The following is a 20,649-nucleotide window of genomic DNA, read 5'->3' as shown; positions in this document are numbered from 1 at the left end:
GTGTCAGCTTTCAGTGTTTATAAACTAGGTGGAAACAGCAGAGCCATTTGTTTAGCAGTGGCTGACATGTACTTCATGGACTTTAGAAAGCCAATGTCAGGCATTTCATGGAAAAAACCCTTCTGATGCACATATCCCAAAAACTGCACAATAAAGCTAAAAAGGATAATGAATTTCTCACTTGGAGCTGTAATATTTCACATTTTAGGCTTTAGGTTAGGAATTTTTTTTCTAAACTCTCTATAGGCTATTCTGCTGAGATTAATGGCAGTTTTCTTTTATATGCCATACTTGGGGGTGTGCATATGTGTGTGGAAAAAAAAGCAGAGCCCTCACTCTGTCAGTCTGGTGTTCAGTGCTCCTATCTGGGTAGTATCAAACCAAGCCATCTCCTGATGGAGCACTGCAAAAAAGAACTTCTGCCGGATCCTTGCTGTTTGCCTTGTAGCAGTAACCAAAAATGTCCACACTTGGATGGTGCTCAGGATCAACACAGCAAAGCCAATTCCCACGTAGTAGTAAGCAAACCTGGGATAAGGGAACAGAAGCCCAAGTGATCCAACTGTATCTTGTGAGAGAAGTTAGACCCACAGAGCAGCAACTAGTCTTCGTTAATCACACCCAGGTAAATAGCAAATCACACCACAGTAAATACTGAAGCCTGTGAGGCATTATTGGAAGCCTTTTTGAGAAGACAAACATTTGGCTTCTACTAAAACAGATAACACAATTAAAGGAAACCTTCTAATATTTTATTAACAGAATAACAACAGACTCTTACTTTGTCATTTCACCTTCTATATCCACACCTGGAACTGGTGGGCAGCTGGAATTGCTTACTGAAGAATCTGCGAAGGGGAAATAACAAGTAGGAATATTTGTGAAAGTTACATAGAGAAGTTGATTCATGCCAACATGGGATCATCAGTTTGGGCATGTTTTGTATTTAGGAAGTGGTGTCTTGCAATACAAACTTAAATACAAAATGATTTGGCAAATACATATTTATTTTTAAGGAATTAGTGCCTGATAATGGAGGTTGGTTGCGCTCCTTACTATCTCAACAAAGTCAAAGTTAATTCATAAATTGCCCGTCCAATGCTTTGGTTTTGCCCTGGACTAGTCATTAAAGACTGGTTAAAATGACCAGGTTATTTCCAACAGGATGAGTGTTGCTTATCATATACTCTCTGGGATATGCACCTGTGTACCATTGTCTGGGGGGACAAAAAATCTTAGCCTCAGCAGAAAAGTACAACCAGTATCTAGAGGAATCTAATTTTAACTTTTTACCATTGGATTCCACGCCACTTTGCACAAAGCTGTTTGTCATCTCTCCAAAGATAATGATCATAAGAGGCATTCCAGTACCATTTGCAGCAGCTGACACCAGACCTACTACCATCAACAGGACATCCACCCCGTCAGCATAGCGAAACTGTGTAAGCATTAAGAAAAAAAAAAAAAGGAGAAAAAAGTAACATTACACCTGATAGTTCATGTATTTGCTACAGTACAGCAGACTTGCAGAACATGCTTCATTTCCATCTGTGTATTCTAAATAACACTCCAACTGAAAGGTAAACTCAGGACATAAGAATTTTATAATAGGACAACACATCTTTAAATCTGTACTCAGGCTGATAAGAGAATACTGGCAGGACACAGATTCTCAATTTGGAAAACAGCTACATGTTTGTAAGTGATGATGACCTTTGTACAATATATTGTATTTTGGATTCCATTAAGTTACATATTTACCAAGATAACGCCTCTACAATGCAAACAGGAGTGTGTTATCCACCAGCACCTGGCTTATATCTACCAGAAGAATACATTTTTGGCAGAGACCAATTGTATCTTAAAACTTGTCTGCTCCTGAAGCTTTGGTTTACAGAAGGATGTGAATTTAAACTGCTATGGATATCCCAGGATGTGGTTAATCAGAAATCAGAACATTTTATTCCTGACTGTTTTAGCCCTCTCATAAAGTGTAAATGGACATGCAATAAACCAGAGAAGAATAAAACTTCCCTTGTTTCAGAGTAAGAAAATCCACCTGTAGGTGTTATTTGAGTTTGGGAGTAGCTGTCCTGTGGAAAACTGACACAAAACCATATCACTGGCTCTCAGAGAGCAGATCCCTTCCATATCAAACACAGGAGAAGCCCTTTATGAACAGGGCCAAGGCAAGGGCCTGTGTAATATATATGTCCTAAAACAGCCTCAAATTCCAACAGCACTGAGGTTGAACTCCTCTCGCTACTCACAATCTACCAATGGGAGGGAATGTGACATAACAGGGCAAAATTCAAGAGATCTAGAATCAGTAGGTCTCAGGCTGCTTCTTAGGTTTTTGATTGCCTATTAATTGCAATTCATAAGCAACTCACAATGGCACAAAGAAAAGAAGGCATAAAACAGACCATCAAACAGGACACTAACCAATTCAAGAATGCCAACCATTTTTTTCTCTGACTTCTCATCTTCCTTCCTACAGGAAAATACAAAAGATGAATTAAGATGAAGGTTATTTTTAACAAAGTTGTATTAAGCTCTCCTCCTCCTTCCCTGCCCCTCTCACTTCCCCATACACCCAGTTACACCATCAGTCTCTAATTTAAGTTAAAAAAAATACCTACTTTTTTTTCTTGGCCTTTGCCTTGTCATTTTGTTCTAGATGTTCTTCATGTTGGAAGGAAGGATTGTCACACCCCTTGCTTCCAGAGTCTGTGAAATAAAATGAAAACCTTTTAGCATAATTATCCATCTATTGTACCACTTTCTTGCATCTTTCACTGCTGATTCTTTTGCATTTAAGACTAGTTTTTCCTTGTGTTCTTGGAAGGAAATTCCAAGAAAAATTCCTCAGGCTCTCTCTCCAGTTCATTTTTGTTCTGGGAAAAAGCTTCCATGTCTGTTTGTGAGATGAAAACAAGCTTCATTTTTATAATTAAAATATACTTATATAGAAAGTTTATCAAAGACTAAAAGAAAGAGTTAATTAAGTCTTCAAACACCTACACAACTGAATGCAAATTAGGAGAAGCCCTAATGAAGTGAGTGGAATTGCTTGTAGTGAAGGTTATAATTACTTTAGGTAACACAAAATAGATGGAAGTTAACTGAAAAATCATGTTCTTGTCTCTAATAACCATCTTCATTATTCTATCACAGTAGTTGCTACATGTGCTACATGCCCTTTTCTGCCAGGGCCTTCAGAAAGGTCTATGAAAGAGGAATTCTACTCAGGATGATCATAATTCTAAATGCATAAAACATGATGCAACAAATATATCAAGAAATGGACAAGTAACCACAGTAGGGAGCCAGCTGTAAAATAGAGGAGAAAAGGTGCTCCCCACACCAGCCACTCCCAGTTTACATTTATCTTAACTTTAGCTGCTGACTCAATTTTCTACATACTGTTTTAACGTTAGTCAGCCTATAATGACTGTTTTAGACAACCGTTTGAAAACAATAACATGCTTCCAGCTTACTGAACTTACCTCAGGAGGGTTTTCACGCCCAGACTAGTACCCTCCTGAATAGTTTTACCAATGTAAATGGATTTTGTTGAACTTGATGGAATGATTCATGCAGAAAATGTTTTATAGGTGTGGCTTTAATTCACTCATTCATAGGAAACTCATCATGTTATCTCCCACAAAACCACTATGGCAATCAGGAGAGCTTTATAATGTTTTTTACATTCAAATCTGTGGAACGTAATCCTCAAACACACATGTGGTGTTCCTTCTTACCAGCATCAGACAGGTCCTGTTCTGTGGAGTTTGCAGAATAGTTCTTCATTGTTCTTTTTGTTTTATGCTTATGAGAGAGTCACATTAATTAGAACCTGCAAGAAACAGCCCCCCCAATGAAACACCTTGAATTAGTAAATATTTAAGGACTTCACATTTGTGGATTTTTCCACGATTCACTACATTTTTGTCTCAACATTTTTCTACTTGAATATAAATACTAAAAAGAAAATAAAATAGGGAACAGCATAACAAAATAACTACTATTAATGAGATATTAAGAACAGTGCACACTATTATAACTGGAGTTAGTAGCCTTTTTAGATTTAGCCTTTTATGCTAAATCTTAAAATCGTTAATTTAAAAATTATTGTGGATTATCTATTACAGAATAGAGGAACTCCCTCATTACGTTATACTTCATTAGAAGCAATTGAACAGTCATAACGTGGTAATGATTACAATGATAAAGACACACACTCGTTATGCCATGTGGTACTAGGATGAATTTAGAGGCAATAAATGACTGGTCTCCCAAGGCTTTTCTTCTTGATCTATCAAATATACTGGCTAAACAAACCAAACAACAACAGCAAAACAACAGAATCCCAAGCAGAAAGCCACACATGAATCTGACGAAGCCTGAAATAGCAATGACAAGAAAATGCCTAATTAACCTCAGAGTAAAAAAAAAAAAAAAAAATTAAAAAAAAAAAAAAAAAAGGAAAAAAATAATGAAAAGAACGACCACCCTCTTAGCTGGGTTTGTGACAGTGCTTTTCCCCTGGGGTATTTGTGGCTCACCTTCCCCCCCCGCGCTGCTGCCCGCACAGGTGGGTGGCTGCGGTCCCCGCAGCAGCGCGGTGTCCCCGGCCGGTCCCAGCGGGGCGGGTCACCATCGCCCGCCCTGGGCTTTATAGCGCCGGCACCGCCCGCCCTGCGCCCGCCCTCGGCTCGGGTTGCAGGTGAAGGTCGCTGCCGCAGCCGGGCATAGCCTCCCGGGAAAAGGGGCAGAGCGATGCTGGCCGGCGGCTCCTGCCCTTTCCGACCCTGCACAGCTCACAGGGAGAGCGCATCGGCCGCTTGCCGGAGCATCGCTTCCATTCCGAGTCTCACAGAATGGTTCATGTTAGAAAGGACCACTGGATGTCATCCGGCCCGACCTCCCGGCGCAAGCACAGTCCCCCAGAGCACTTTGGATTGATTAGTCCAGACTGATTTTGAATATTTCCAGCGATAGAGGACTCCACAACCTCTCTGCAAAACCTGTTAGGACGCTCAGTCACCCACACAACAGGAATTCTTCCACGTGTTGGAACTTCCCATGTTTCAGCTTCTGCCTGTTGCCCCTTGCCATATTGCCTGGCACCTCTGAGAAGAGGTGCTCTGTCCTCTTGGCACCATGTAACTCATATGCATTGATAAGAACCCTCTCAGGCTAAACAGGACCAGATTCCTCATCCTTTGCTCATGAGTGAGGTGTTCCAGCACCCTCATCATCCTCACAGCCTTATGCTGGACCTGCTCCAGAAGCTCCATGTCTCTCTTGTGCTGAGAAGCCCAGAACAGAATACTGAGTCTTACCAATACTAAAACTAGAAGAATTTAGATCTAGAAAACTCAGCTGCTAAGTAGCGATGAGGGGGTATTTGAAAAAGGGTCACTTGTCCAGGGAAATATTCAGGCCTGGGAAAACTATCTGCAAGGTCCTGTCAATTTCTTGGGAAACTGCATCACTGCACTTGGAGAGTTTCAGCCAAGAGTAACAGTATGGTGGTGAATTTCAACTGAGAAATGTTATTAAATAAAGGTTTTTGTATTCTACTTCTAAATGGCATGATGATTGAAGCCAGCTAAATTCATAATTGTTTTTAGAGAAACTAAGCAACATGTTTTGCTCTTTTGGTTCCCACCTCTTCCTCACAATTTGTGTGGGATTTTGTTTTTTTCAGAAATTTCAAAACTGTTTCTTGTTTTGGGTTAGTTCAGAGTGTGGTTGGTTTTGTTGATGTGGTTTTTGTCTCCCCTGTCTGAAGAAATCATGTAAACAAATCAGGTTTTCTGCACAAGCTTAAAAATAACAGTTCTTCAGCTTCCCCACTGGTACATATTATAATCTATAAAATTTGCTTTCAGTAATGCCTCTAATGTTTATGGTATATAAACTCCCCATTGTTTTTCCACTCACTCCAATGCCAGTACCCCGAAGAAGAGCCCCAGATATTTAAACTAGTTACTCACCTGAAATTTTTCTCAAGTAATGAATTCAAGACTTGGCCTAATTAAAGCTTCCCTTTTCCACCTTCCACACAGAATTCAGATTATGTTTATGTTACACACATTGGTCATGATGCTCTGAAAGAACCTCAGAAGAAAAGGAATTATTAGTTATTATTGTCTCCTACCTAACCCTGTATGTTCAGGTAGAGTCAAACTCCTGCACATCAGACCAATGACTTTTTTAGTGCTTCCTTATCTCATTAGCATTACCTAGGGGTTCTATTACTTATATTTTATATTTCTTTTATGCGTACATATGTAATTTATATTAGGCTGGAGAAAAGAAAGCTCGGGGAAGCCTTATCGTTCTCTATAACTGCTCTAAAGAAGGTTGTAGTAAGGTGGGGATCCACATCTTCTCCCAAATTACAAGTGACAGGATGAGAAAATGGCCTTAAATTGTGCTAGAGGAGGTTTAGTATGGATATTATGAAAAATTTCTTCACCAAAGATGTTGTCAAGCATTGGAATAGGCTGCCCAGGGGAGTTGTTCTGTCACCATCCCTGAAGGCATTTAAAAGGTGTGTAGCTGTGGCACTTAGGGACATAGTTTATTGGTGGACTTGACAGTGCTGGGTTGATAGTTGGACACAACAATCTTAGAGGTCTTTTCTGACCTAAATGGCTCTGTGATTCTACGACTCAATGTTAAGCCTGCATTATGGACATACACATCTGTGCTCCCTGTTTAAAAAAAATTGAGAAAGGTTTTGGCTTCTGCTGGCATGAAGGATATGAATTTGTAGATTTTTGGAAGAGACAGAACAACAAGCTGAAATTACTTCACTATCCAAGCCTCAGGCTTCACAATTTTATGTCGTATTTCCTTCACCAAAGGTAACAGGTTTTCTTCTCACTCGTCTCAACAAGAGTGAGAACATCTCCTTAGCATGTCTCAGTTCTTTATTTAAACTGGTCATAAACTGTTATTTTCAGAAGAAACTATCTTTGCATATAAAATTGTAGGCAGAGGGACATCCCAACTGGAAAGCAAATTCCTGGTGTGGGACTGAGAGCACATAGATAGATAAGTACAAGAATGGAGGTAGCAAGAACTCAAAAAAAATCACTTGGACTAGATTTCAGAGCTGTGAAACACTCACACATCATACTCAGCATCACTGGCAGCTAGGGAGTTTCCTACCTCCAAAACACAGACACTTTTACTTTTCAGAGCTTCATTATCAGTTATTCACACACAGTAGCAGTGAAGTGTCCATCACAATTCAGATCCATTGCTCTAAACACTCAGAGTTCCCCTGCATAGAAAAATCAGTCCAAAAAGGGTGTGGGAGAAGAGCAGGGCAAAGAACTGATCATGCAGAAAAAAAAAAATCACAGGGTGTTGAGCAGGAATTTGTTTCCTTCTCTCTCCCTGCTCTCCCCATTTCTTCCTTTGGAAGGGATGCTATACTTTATGCAAGTTAATGAGCATATTCAAAGGGGAAAAATCTCCACCCAAGCTATAAAAAAGAAATGAAATAGAATATGAACAAAAGAAGGAATAAGAAATGGTCCCTTGGAAAAATATTCCCCATCAGACCTACTGAGAAATATGGGCTAGTAGCCTAATTACAGCTAACCACGCTGTGCGTAAGTAAAAAATAAACCAGCATATTCTGATACTTTTGCAGAAGAAAAAATTCGGGACTAAAATACATGAGTAAAACCAAGGCAGCTTTGATCAATAGAAGGGAGAGGAGCAACACAAAAATGTGTAATTTACAATTATGCCCACGTAATTTTGGGGTGAACACATTATGATAAAAATATCACAATGCAGTTTTGGGAAGAAATACTATTTCTTTCTTTATCCAAAAATATTTTCTACCTTCGGAAAATACCAGATGCATCTGAAAGCTATTCTATTCCAAACAGCCAATATACACCCATGCCTCCATGTGTTTGGTTCTTCTGTCCAAATGTTGTCACTGACAGGAAGAGCAATGTTAAACACAGTTATGTATCATTAATTAACACCAGCCATAACTGACTAGAGAAAAGATCTACTTTAAAACTTATCCATAAGCACATTATTAAAGACAAGCAAATGAAACACCCTACCAGAAACACCCTGTAACACAAGCTGAAAATGAGAACTTTTTTCCCAAGAAAACCATTAACCCTGAAAAGAATGTAACGCATGGTGTGAAAAAACAGGAGACACCCAGCTTTACTGGAACATTTCCTCAAAATAACAGTCAAATACAAAGAAAGGTAAAATACATATTTTACTGTATTTTACCACTTTTTGGTTTCTCCAACAGACCGGAAGAACACCAGCAAGACACCTCATGTGCATCCAAAAACCCCATGTGGGAAGTCAGGGCTGGTATTTGACCCACTACCTTAATTATAGCTGATCACCTTCGTGTTTCATGCTGGGCTGGAATTCACAGGGTGGAGCTGTAAAAGACTGTATTGCATGTTGGTTTTTGTTGCTTTGTGACTTTTGCTGATGTGTTCTACCTGTGATTCAGCCAAAAAGGACTTGACAGAATCCTTTTAAGATAAGGAAGTCCTGGTTTCTCCTTTATTTTTTGGTAATCAGACTAAAAATGGAAAATTGCTATTGTAGGATTTGAGGGCCGATCACTATATTGGTTATAATCCACTCCCACATATCCACTGCAGTACAGGGACATGTGTACTGTACTGAAGCTCAACAGTAATACTAATAATAATCACTGGGAGTAGCTATAGTCATGGCACAGTACTAGGAGTTAGGACATTGGATTTTGGTGGGCATAATGGAGTGGCTTATTAAGGGAAGCAGCCAACTTAATGTTGTAGCTCTCCAAACTGAAACAATGTTATAGGTATGTTCCGCTTTGGCACGGGCAGAGCTCCTGGAAATTTCAGGCAGTGAATGAAGAAGGTCTGGGTGGAGGTGAATGCTGTAAGAGTTAAAAATCAGATAAAGAAATGTGTCCCAACACTTGAACTTCCTGAGAAAGACTGAGCTGTGTTTTCCTTAAGTCCTAATGCTGTAACCAAGCAAAACAATTATTTGTGGTTTCCCAGAAACTGGGGAGCAGGAACACATCTTATTCTTTTAACTAAACAGTTACATCAAAGATAGCTATTTATTTATAGCAATTTCTAAACAGAACAACTTGCAAGAATTCATTAATTCTGAAATGTTTTTACAGGGTCTGTAGCACACATTTTCTCAAAGAAAAAACACAAGGAAATGCATTTTATTCTCACATATGAAGTTTGCAGGTCTGTTTTAGGAGACACCTAAATAATGAGTGTGAAGAATGTGACAGAATTACTGTAATTCTTCTTGCCTTAAAAAAAGAAAGTCAAGCCATTGTGGTTCATTGCTTTTTTATAAAATAGGGATTTTTTTTCTTTTTTTTTTTTCAAGTAATAGAGTGAGAGAAGTAGTAAGATCATATCAAGCAAAGAGGCAGTCATTCTGAAAACTTTGTATGCCTTGAACAAGAAAATGTCATACATTATGAAAATGGTGACTTAAGCTGGTAAAGATCTATGGAGATAGGTCAGGGGACTGGATGTTGTTATACCCTTATTTCAGAAAGACAGGGAGGAAAGAAAGGGAAAAGGGCGTTAACTGCCTTATGTAAGCAAGTTATTAATTCTGGGGCCTTCTGTCCTGTATCAGGAGGTACAGGACAATGATTTTTGGCAGACAGAACAATGCATTTTTGGCTATCAGATCAGGAGTATTAAATGGGCGACACAGACAAGAGGTAAAAAAAATGCACCTTAAATTCTTGGAAAGTGCCAGGAAGAGAATTTTCTTTCAAGAGTCAAGAGAAGTAACTGAGGATGGGTTTTTCTACATTTCAACCTGAGAAATGGAATGGGATCAAGGAAGGAGATTTGCATAAAAGAGAAGGTGATATTCTGTAGTTCATGATTCTTTAGAGAAAAAGAGAGGAATGATAACAAAATAAAGAAAAATTTGAATATAGGATTATTGTTACTTAATGATGGAAAAGCAGTCTAAGACCAAAAGGGATTAAAAAGAGTTCTAATCAATAGAAACTTGTTATGACCTTGAAACACAAATAAGAGAACATTTTATGCAGAAGGACAAGATCCTTGTGTAGGAATAATAATAAGCAGAAGCTGGGAAGGACTTTCTAGGCACCTTTTCTGCAAAATAGCACCCAGGGATGTACTGGAAGTCAAACTGAACAGAAGCCAACACTGTCACACTAGGGTTAAAAAACCCAAAATTTGCAAAAACACAGAAGAGTCACATGTGAAACATTTGGAGAAGCATTTTCTCTGTGTAGCACTCTCATGTCCTCGGCTGGAGTGCTGTGTCTAATTTTGGTTGTTTCAAGAGAGATGTGGGTGGCAGGAGCTAAGGAAGAAAGTGAAACTGTAGGCATATAAGACATGACCCTTGAGGAAAGACAGACGGGATAGGACTTGGTATAGTTGAAAATATGCAATTGATTTTAGAAAAATCTGAAAGACTGTTGCAAAACCAGTATAATCCAGTGGCTTCCACTTCTACTGTGGTACTAAATTAAACTAAGAAAAGAACCAGAATGCACTGGGCCAGAGAGCCAGATAACTGATGAAACCATCAGTGTCTAGACTGTCAATTTTTTTTTTTTAAAGTCAAGCAATTTTGTCTATAATGGAAGAATTTCTATAGATGATTTTGCCTTGAAGATTGGGGATAGATGAAATTGTCTTCTGAGCTCTTCATCAGCTCTATTTTCTCTGCTCTGCTGATAAATATAATGAAGGATAAAATAAAACAAAAGTGGTGCAACTTGCATTGTGATTAAAGACATGAATTTAGCAATAAACAGAGTTTGTGGAACAGCTGGCTACAGTTTCAGTGAGGGTTTCCACTGGTGAAAGATGGGGAAGTGGACAAATGGCAGTGACTACACAGCCTAGTCTGTACCCTAGTGTAGGTCACTGACATGACATTTATATTAATTTTCAGACTTCTTTTTGGAGTGCATCAGTTGGTTCACTTTCAGATGAAAGTGAGGCTCGGTTTTGGGAATAGTTTATTTCTGAGTTTACTCCCAAGAGCTTATTTCTGTGGAATGCTTTTGGTTCTTCCCGTTGTCTGCAGTCCTGGAACATTGTCCTTGTGGCTTCATTTCTGCACTGACATGATATATCCTGGAGCATTCAATGCTTATCATTAACTTTGGCCTACCAAATATTTCTCTGTGTTTTTTCTTTACATATAACATCACTGTGACACTGCTCAGCACTCACACAGCAAGATGGACAGTTCAAGGGAATAAACACTGTGTTGTAGGGTTTTGAGTGCACCACCATGAGATGCCAAGGAAACTCAGGTTAAGTGATATTCCATAGAAATGTGGCCATCCAGAGGGGCTATTTCTGAGCAAAATGGATAAAAGCTGTTAAAACAATGAAGACCATGGACCTCTTCTGCAGGTCATAGATATATTTTTAGCAGGGTAGACGCAACTCCCAGTACAATTTTTTTATTGGTACAATTTCATAGTGTTTCATGACTATAACCCTGGGATGAACAAAGCTGTGAAAAAAACCTTTCTGAAAGGTCTTATTCAAGGACTCTGTCCCATCTCACATCAAAAATTTAGGTGTTAGTGAATTATCAACAGTTCACATACAAAAATGTGAAGAAAATATCAGACGTCTTTATTGCAAGAATAGCACCAGCCAAGCCCCTGTCTTTGAACTAAACAACATTTTGAACATGCTTCCTGGTGCTGGACAGGGTGTGAGCAGCACAGAGAACTTCAGTTCACTTTTTAGTCTCAGACTCTTAGAGAGAATAGCCAACTGACAATTACTTTCTTTTAAATATTTGTATTTCTCAACACAATGCCAAACCTTGATAGCAAGGACCTCTTCCTCTTGCTCTACCCTCTCACTCTCCAATAATTTAGCATTTTTTACATATATATAATTTAGATAACGTGACTGAATCAAATGGGTGCTATTCATCCAGGTAACATGTATTTACTGCTTGAAGATGTTCTGATTAAATGTTTATATGCTTCTAAGGGTCAGTGAATGTAGTAATTTTTGCCTAAAGAAATCAGCATAAACATTTCTGCTCTCTGAGCATGCACTTTATGACTCAGGAGACTTTCCCTTGTCAGGATAGGCCATGGTAAAATTGTGTGGTTTTTGTTTTGGGTTTTTTTTAAAGATGTGCACAGAGAGTGACCCTCCACTGACAAAAATTAGGAAAAGGAAAGTTAGAAAGCAGAAGTAAAAGAAAAGTGTTTGAAGATACATGTCACACATTAAATTCTGACTAAAATAAAACTCTTAAGACAAATAAATATTGTTTAAATAGGGCTTCCTATTAAAAAAAAACATATATGGACACTTCCTGACAGATGGAGAGGGTGGCTCTACCTGGATTGGGCTGGTGCTGACTACTGGGAGCACAGTGTTTGCTAAATCATCTGCTTCCCCACCCAGCTCCACACTATGTGTCCTTTTCTGAGAGATGCCTCACCTGCCTGTGCAGCTGTATCACCACTTCCCTCATTTCAAACCCACATTTTTTCTTTGTTTGAAAGTTCCCATTTATTTTGGCATGCCTTAGGTGTTGAAAATCCTAGGTATCCCCTAGCATTACTTCTCATAGTCACCTCCAAGGCGTATGGCGTATGGGAAAAGGCATCCTAGGATTACTGAGAAATTTTCATGGAACAGAGGAGATAGGGAAGATTTCTGGGGGCAGCTGCCTTGTACTTCTTGGCACAAGCTACCACTGATCACCAGAATAAATTATCCTAATTATAAACCTGGTTTAAATCTGTCAAGTTAGAGAAGATGTTGCTTCTGCTCATAAAGTTGTGTTATGTGGTCACATATTGTTTTGCCTTGGGACAGTTGGGTTTTTTCCATGACAGACCATTGACATGTACTTGGCCCTATCCTCTTCTGACAAAAAATATTTTGGCACTTCAAACAAAAGCAGTTGGATTTCTGCCAGCTGGTGGTTCCTGCATTTCAGACTGCAGTGTCTGGTGGCTAATTCTGATGCTGGCTCCCGTGGCACTGAGCTCTGGTTCAGAGGGAACAAGACTGACAGGGCTGGGGGAGGAACAAAGTATCACACCTGTCTGTCGCATAGGAAGATAAATCGTGGTGAGAGGCAGAGTGAGAACTCCATGTCCCAAAGCTGACTTAGTCAAACTCCAATGCTTATAAGGAAGATGCTGGCATCTTCTAGATTTCCTTCCCTTTTGAGTAGGTAGTCTCTCGGGTGTCACTACAATCTCCCTTTCCTTCTTCTGCCTTCCGCTTTGAGAAGTAACAGTATTCACTGACCTTAGTTACCTGCAGTCTCTGCAGAATGGGATCTGAAACTACTCTGTTTTCCCATAAGTTCCTGACCCAGCTGGCAGGTGAACAGAGTTAAGGAGTATGTTTTGTCCAGTGTAATATTAACAATTTACAATCCCAAGAGTGAAGGAAGCCACTGACATGGACTGAGGGGTGCTCAGGAAACTAAAGGGGCTAGTGAGATACAGATCCTGGGTTTTGTTGTGTTGATGTAAACTCTAGATCAGGACTCTCTGTACTGTTTTCATGCAGGGCTGAACTTTTAGCTCTAACTGTGTTTGCAATATTAAACTCGTTATGTAAGTGCTCATTTCTGTATGCATCACTGCACAGTCATGCCTGGGCTGTCACCAAACTTTCCTTCTGTTGTACGACTTTCTAAACAGACTACAAGAACTCTGGAGAACTTCTGGTTGGACTGAAATTAACATGGATGACCAAAAGGTCTGATGAAAGATATTTCCTTTAAAGAAGAATTTGGTGCTTAGAAGGTATGCACAAGAACACGCCTGAATAGCTCTTAAAGATTTGGGAAATGGTTAGCCTTTTGAAATTAGCAACAGCATGCCAAAAAAGATTAGGTTACAAGACACTAGTTTTTGAAATATATTGATTTTCTTTTATGTGCATGTGATTTTAAGAGAAAGGATAGGAACACTGAAAAATAATGGTAACTGGTTTTAATTCCTTTCTATTTTTGTCAAAAGGATGTCAAATTATCTCTGCTATACTTCCAAAAACTATTTGAAGGCTTCACACTTGCCTAATATATGACTTAGTGCAGCAATAAATTCAGGTACTGCATCACTTAATTAACTGGCTCATAAAATAATTACATTCAGGGAAGCAATACTTCCTTTTAAGGGATCTTTAGTTGTATTGCAGAATGATAGTAAAATAGGCATTCTAAAAAATAACTATTTGGGATCAATGTCACCAAAAGTAAATTCAAAGAACGGGAAGAAATTCAGTTTTAGTATGGTTGCTCCTCAAATCTTGCTTTGATTTATTAAAGGATACAATTTTCTTTTGGTAAACAAGAAAAAAGCCTTTTTCCTCATGTTCCTCCTTGCAACAGTCTGTGTCATTCACTACAACCCAGTTGTACTGTTCTGATGAACTGATACTCATGGAAATAATTAGAAGATCCCAGCTGCACCACCCATTACTAAATATCCTTGAAGTCAATATGTGCTGTGTGCTTCCCTTTTTGATGTCATTCAGAAAAGCTTTTAATGAATTGCAAGTAAATTCTTACCATATGCCTAAGAGAGCAATTAAAAGGAGCTTGCAGACAATGTCACTGTAAAAATATTGGATTTTTTTTTTGCTGTTTATTTTGAATGCTATCCTATAACCACTAAGAAGACACAATCTGAACATTTATCATTCACTTTTACATCTCCAAGCCATTTGTACTGTAATGCTATGGAATACAATATACTGCAATGTTGCCCTACCTATAAAACTGATAAAAACGAATAAGCTCAGAACACAACTATTTCTCCTGAGAACTTGAAGATTTATGTATTTTTTTAATCAAGAAAACTATTATTGTGTATTTTCCAGCCAAAGACCCCAGAATAACATAACATAGCCTTAACCAGAGTCCAACAGAGAATAATCCCTCTCTTGCCAAAAGCACATCAAACTTCATCCGTGGAACAAAACAAAGCTAAAATTTACTGAGATGGTAAAAATGATCACTAGTAATCAAATGAGCAAGAAGCTCTTATCCCCGTACAGCTCAGCATTCTGTGAGATGCACAACATTTAAATTGCTACTCTGCTGGATGTGAGTCATGAGTGTGGCTCTGAGTGTCTTAGAGGAAAAGGGTTCCAAGGTGCTGGGATGCAAGTCCCACTGCTGCAGGAGAGAGGCAATGCAGTCATGCTGGTGGGATGTCCATATCTGTCAGGGCACTTTGAGTCCTGGTTTTGGTCCAAGTAAAATTATCCAATTATGTACACATCATAAAGAGGTTTTACAGCAAGATTAGACACCTGGTGATAAGCAAATTCTCCTTGCTAGTGAGGGATAATTAAAATCCTCTTTGGAAAATTACAGGTCTGCACTTGGCTCTTCTACAGCCTACACTGGGAATGGGATTCAGCTGACAGACTCAGATACATTTATGAGACAACTTTTTGATGGCTGCCTATGAACTGTATGTCCAAATTCCCATTATGGTCAATAAGAGTCTAGTCAATAATGCAGATATCTATTCTAAGGTGGTCTGATCAGTTCCCTGCACTCTGCATATCTCCATAGACTAGATCTTCATTGACAGTACTGGGAGTAGGACATCTCTGCAGAGGTTCATCGCCCTGAAAGGGCCAGTGATGAACCCCAAACCCCTGTGGTGAACGCAGCCCAGTTCCCTGAAGGAGAAGATGCGTTCTCCTGGGGCTCAGTGATGACATCTAGGCCTCTGCACTCCTCCCCTGGAAAGTTTGTCTTGAGTTTATTGGTTTAAAATTATGCTGCCCTGCCTTTTCTCCTCCCCTGTGGCTACCTCCTTCTAGAAACTTCTGTTGCTGCCGCCCCCTCATTGGTTCATGTATATCCCCTTCCCAGTTCAATATGGTTTGCTCCCCTGTGTGCCGCTCAACTCTGTACCGGAGCCCGTTGGCTCTGCCCCTGCTATCCCGCCCCTGGAAACCGTAGGCTTTTTCCTTAAAGCCTCGGTTCCCCCATTGTTCTGGGCTTTTTGCCACACGTACTCATCCGTGCTGGTAGATCACCTGAGAGTGTCTTGACACCTCTGCTTCGGCAACCTTGATAATAAAGAGGCCTTGAGCACCCTCGCTCTGGACTCTTCCTTTGCTCACCTGGGGGCTAGAGCCTAGTGGTTAGTCTCCCCGCAACTAGCCGCTGCCCTTTCCCTCTGGGATTTTCCCTGCTACGGCAGACCGACCCCCGAGACTGACTGGAGCTGGCCGGAGGGCGGAGACGGAGCTAAGGCTAGGCGAGAGCCAGGGCTAGCAACCTGCAAGTTCAGGGGCTATGCCTCGACGAAAGCTCCCTTCCTTACTACAACACATCTCTACAAGTAGGGATCTAAAATGACATGTCTGAAGGTGGGCACTGTGTTTCACCTTGAATGTAAGTAAAGGCAGCTGTTTTTGCAAATGTTAGCACATTTTACCCCAGGGGAAAGTCTGTAAAGATGATGGTTCAGAATGGTCAAAACTTTCAGTAAGCATGTTTTCTGCTTAAATAAACCAAGTCCATGATCCATTCAGCTCTACCATCTCCTTGAAATGTTACACTGGACAAATCACGGTAGTCTTAGTTGATGTTCTCACAGAGAGCAAAAAAGTAAATTGAGCTTAGGATAACTGCCTCTTGCTGTCTGAGACTCAGTACATAAGGCTCGCTCTTTCAGAAAATAAGAACGTCTAACTTGGTTAAATCTTGTGTTATATAAAGCTGTGCTTGTGAATGTGTCCCTCTGATGATTTTCATTTTACGTGCCAATGTGTTTTGAAAATGAGTTTAAAGAATGAAAATGAGTTTAAACCAACAACATTGAAAAAGACTTGTGACTTTGGTAAATATTGTTGATTTGCATTTAGTGATTTGACTATTTACATGCAGAAAAGTTGGGGGCTAGTTTTGAGAATGGTCATAGACATGAAAAGAGATTAGCTAAATCTGCAGTTTAAAAAACATATATTAAATTTTCTTGATTTGATGGCATCTTTTATAAAAAGTCTGAGAAGTTACTGTTTTGCATAAAATTTGTTGTTACTAATATCTTCCATAAAATAACTTCATTGAAAAAGAAAGACTGCAGTATTACAGTCAAGACTTATCCTACCCATTAAGGTAGATTTAATGCAAGAGATAAAATAATGAAATTTATTTACATCAATATAGCATAATAATACCAGTATAGCATAATAATACTGTAACTGCCAGAAAATAGTTACTAGTTGAGTAGAGAGTCAGGGACACTGGTATATCTTGCTTTTCTTAACTTTGTTTCTAAAGTATAAAGCATGACGTAAATTTAAAATTCCATACAAGTGAATGGCAGGAGTGAGAATCCATGAAGTGTTTGTAAAATGATGCCATCATGACAAACTCAATATTTCTATGGCATTGAATAATGTTCAGGTTATTTCCTGATGGTTGTCACTTTTTGGAGAAAGAATCTCTTCCTTCAGTCAGAAGACCACCTTGTACTAAATGCAGAAGGAAAGCATTTTTGGAACTTCAGGGAAGTTTTCAAAATGTATTTAAAGCTATTTTGTGGGCAAATTAATTTTTTATATTGATACAAAAAGGCAATGTTTTTTAAAAAATAATACTCTACAAGTAGTTAGGTTATTTTTATGGTCTTCAAATTACTACTCTCCAAAAGCTTTCTTAAAAATATTGCAAAACAAAGGTTCAGAGGAGATTCCATAAGATAGTATTTTAAATTTTGGGTACAGAGGATACGTGAACACGGAAATTAAGAAATATTATTTTATTACCAGGCATCTGCTTTTATGTGCATATCCTGAATTAAATTGAATTAAAGTTCTTTCATCAGAAACCAGAAGGTTCACAGGAGAGGCAAATCAGACACTGAGGTGGTTGATTCAGCCTTGATTCAAGGAAGCTAATGTGGGAAATTAAACTGGAAATCCACACAAAAATTTCCTTATGTTATATCTCTTATTTGTGTTATGATATCACTCCCCTGGGCTTATAAGAATAAGAACTCTGCTCTAAATATTTTAGAAAATGATTGTTAGACAATGAGATAGTTCAGAAAGTAGTGATTTATTTGCTTTTTTAGCTCTTCTACCTCTAACTTTTGTGATCTTAGGCTGATAACTTTCTCCTCTTATTTACTAAAAAAAGAGAGAGGATTTTACTGAAGTTTTAAAATATTTACCTATTTATGAAATACACCTTTCCTGAACTGCAGAAGTTCTTTGAGAATTCAAAGAAAGGGTGAAGTGCCCAGGTTCTAGAGACAGAAAAGTCAGATATGTACCTAGTACTAAACATCAGCCAGCAAATGAAAAACAAAATCCAATAAACTTTTATTTTCTTCTGAGACAATGAACACTGTGGGTTACAGCTCAGAAATACACATTTTTAATTGGGAACGTCAGTTTCTCACAAGAGAGGAGCTAGAATTTCTGGGGTGTTAGCAGACATTTTAAAGGCAAGTTTTGCATTTTGCAGAATAACCTCTTAATACAAGTCATACTTGTTCAGGTCAGGAAATCTTGGCAAATCTGGAAGGCTACAGCAGGACATATCTTCTGTTTAAACCTCAGATATTTTGTAGAGCATTGCGTAGGCTGTAAACTGCAGAAGAGCTACTACTGCATTTTATGAAAACATCACCTTCTATCTTTCATTTACTCTCCCACATGGCTTATTTAAAAGAGAGGAAAAATATCTCATTAGCTGAAGCTGTTTCTTAGCTCAGAAACAACACAAACAGTAAGGACAGACCAGTGGGAAGACTGTGAGAAAAAGCTGAAGAAGTTGGTGAATTATCAGTATGCAGGGTCATGCACATGTACAAGCCTGTTCAGCCAGCACTCACAGGCTGGGCTCTTGCTGAAACACGTGATGAGAAAGTGAAGGGCAATCTAATTAAGAACTTGAAATGTTGTGTTAAGGCCATTCCTGTTTGCCTCCCACTATAAAAGTCGTGCCCTCTGTTGCATTCTACATAGTAATAAACAACCCTATAGAGAGGCACTGTGGCAAACAGGATACCTCCTGCTCTAATTCCCAGGGCTGTTCTTTCTCCCTTCTGTCCTCGACCTCAGATGACTCGTCCTTTCCTCCACCTCTGGCCTCACCAGCCCTCCTGGGCACTCCTGGCCAGGCTCAGCTGTGGTTGTCCCTGCCACGTGCCTCCCAAAGGTCACCAGGACAGGTACTCTGCTGCTGCTCTGAGTGCTGCCAGTGGGTAAAGGCAGCCAGAGTCCCAGTCCTGGCTCTCTAAGAACTTGCAGAACAACCTGGAAAATCCCTGGGCATCTGCTATGAATGGGAGACAGGAGCTTAGATTAATTTCTGCCATTTGCTCAGGCCTCTAGCAACAGGCAGTAACTCTTATTAGGGTGGCCAGCACCCCAAGACTTGGTCTTGTTCACAAGTTCTTTTAATAATGGCTGATTACATCTAATATGACTTAAATTATCATTAGACACAGAAACTGACAGACATCAGACTCAGGACAAACTACATACTACACAGGAATAAAATAATTTCAAACTGCAAGTAGCTAAAACTACAAACATGAAAAGGTACCTATTCTTATTAACAGCTCGCAAGAATAGTATAATTTAGGAACCAAATGTATCTTACCCAGCTGATTGGTGGTGCAGTATAGTTCAGAATCCTTTCACTCAATTCCCAGGAAAGTAACCACAGAGCCTGTGTCCAGACTCCGGGGAGAAACTCCTTGCACATCTTCAGAGTGGGTGTAGGAAAACTTCTGCCACTGGGATACTTTCATGAGCTTTTATAGTTGTAAAAGTATGACTTGGGTCACGTATTGATTTCCTTGTTTCTCTCTCCACATCCTCTCTCCATACCAAAACATGAATTCAAGTTTAGAGGTCTCAGACCTTCGGGTGCCAAGAGATAACCTCCTGCTGGGCTTTTGAGCCCACTGGAGTTATCTGTGTTCCGCCATGGAGCAGAGAGAGAGGGGAAGGGGACGGCGTCCTGCCACAGCATCCAAGGAAAATACAGATGTTTCCTTCCCATCTCTGGTTGTGCTTAGGATTCACCTATTGCCACCTCACAGCAGGAACAATTTTATTCTTGGGGCAGTCATTTTTTAACACCCCTAAATTATTGATGTCTTGACTTTGATAATGACTGTAATCTGAGACTAAGTACATTTTGCAACAATATTACATTATTGACTGGATTTCAACTTCCTAGTGAAACAGCAAAACCTTTTATCTCCATTATTTTTTATTTTTTAAAAAAGGGAAGCATATTTGAGTAAAAGATCAGTGAAGTTAATCACAGTAAAGTAAACCTAGCCAAGACAGGCTGAGTGCTAGCACTGAGCTCCAGCTACAAAACCAGGCATTAAAATCTAGAATGCTGTGGTAAAAACATAATTTCTAAGAGACAAGTGAAATGCTGGGATTTGGTGTTCCTCCCACCAGAAGGCTTTTGAGAGTGTTATAGATGAGATATAACTGGTGACCGATTTGACCAATTTTTGGTTTGAACTTTGCTACTCAATCTGATCTCCATTTAATGTGATGGTTATCAGAATCAAATTACACTTACACCAGAGATTTATGCAGTGGG

General features: G+C 39.3%; 1 protein-coding gene across 5 annotated transcripts in view; it reads right to left on the bottom strand.

Moving 5' to 3' along the window:
- Positions 1-19,819, bottom strand: part of ABCB5 (ATP binding cassette subfamily B member 5) — a 48,478-nt gene extending 28,659 nt beyond the window's left edge. The window contains exons 1-8 of one of the 5 annotated variants that reach the window (XM_085050891.1): positions 19,684-19,819; positions 6,006-6,119; positions 3,765-3,859; positions 2,643-2,730; positions 2,446-2,494; positions 1,294-1,438; positions 782-848; positions 337-528 (exon numbers count right to left, since the gene is read on the bottom strand). In XM_085050891.1, coding sequence (XP_084907017.1) covers positions 337-528; positions 782-848; positions 1,294-1,438; positions 2,446-2,494; positions 2,643-2,730; positions 3,765-3,813 — 590 coding nt within the window. In that variant the 5' untranslated portion in view covers positions 3,814-3,859; positions 6,006-6,119; positions 19,684-19,819. Of the gene's footprint in view, positions 1-336; positions 529-781; positions 849-1,293; positions 1,439-2,445; positions 2,495-2,642; positions 2,731-3,764; positions 3,860-4,244; positions 4,270-4,568; positions 4,721-6,005; positions 6,130-19,683 lie in introns of those variants that run through there. The other 4 variants (XM_085050892.1, XM_085050893.1, XM_085050890.1 and 1 more) reach the window with 4 other exon arrangements.
- Between the last annotated feature and the right edge of the window lie 830 nt (positions 19,820-20,649).

This window comes from Lichenostomus cassidix, chromosome 2 (assembly GCF_008360975.1).
Source record: "Lichenostomus cassidix isolate B80296 chromosome 2, HeHo_3.0, whole genome shotgun sequence".
NCBI classification, from domain to species: domain Eukaryota; kingdom Metazoa; phylum Chordata; class Aves; order Passeriformes; family Meliphagidae; genus Lichenostomus; species Lichenostomus cassidix.
This window is presented reverse-complemented; position numbering and strand designations above follow the sequence as displayed.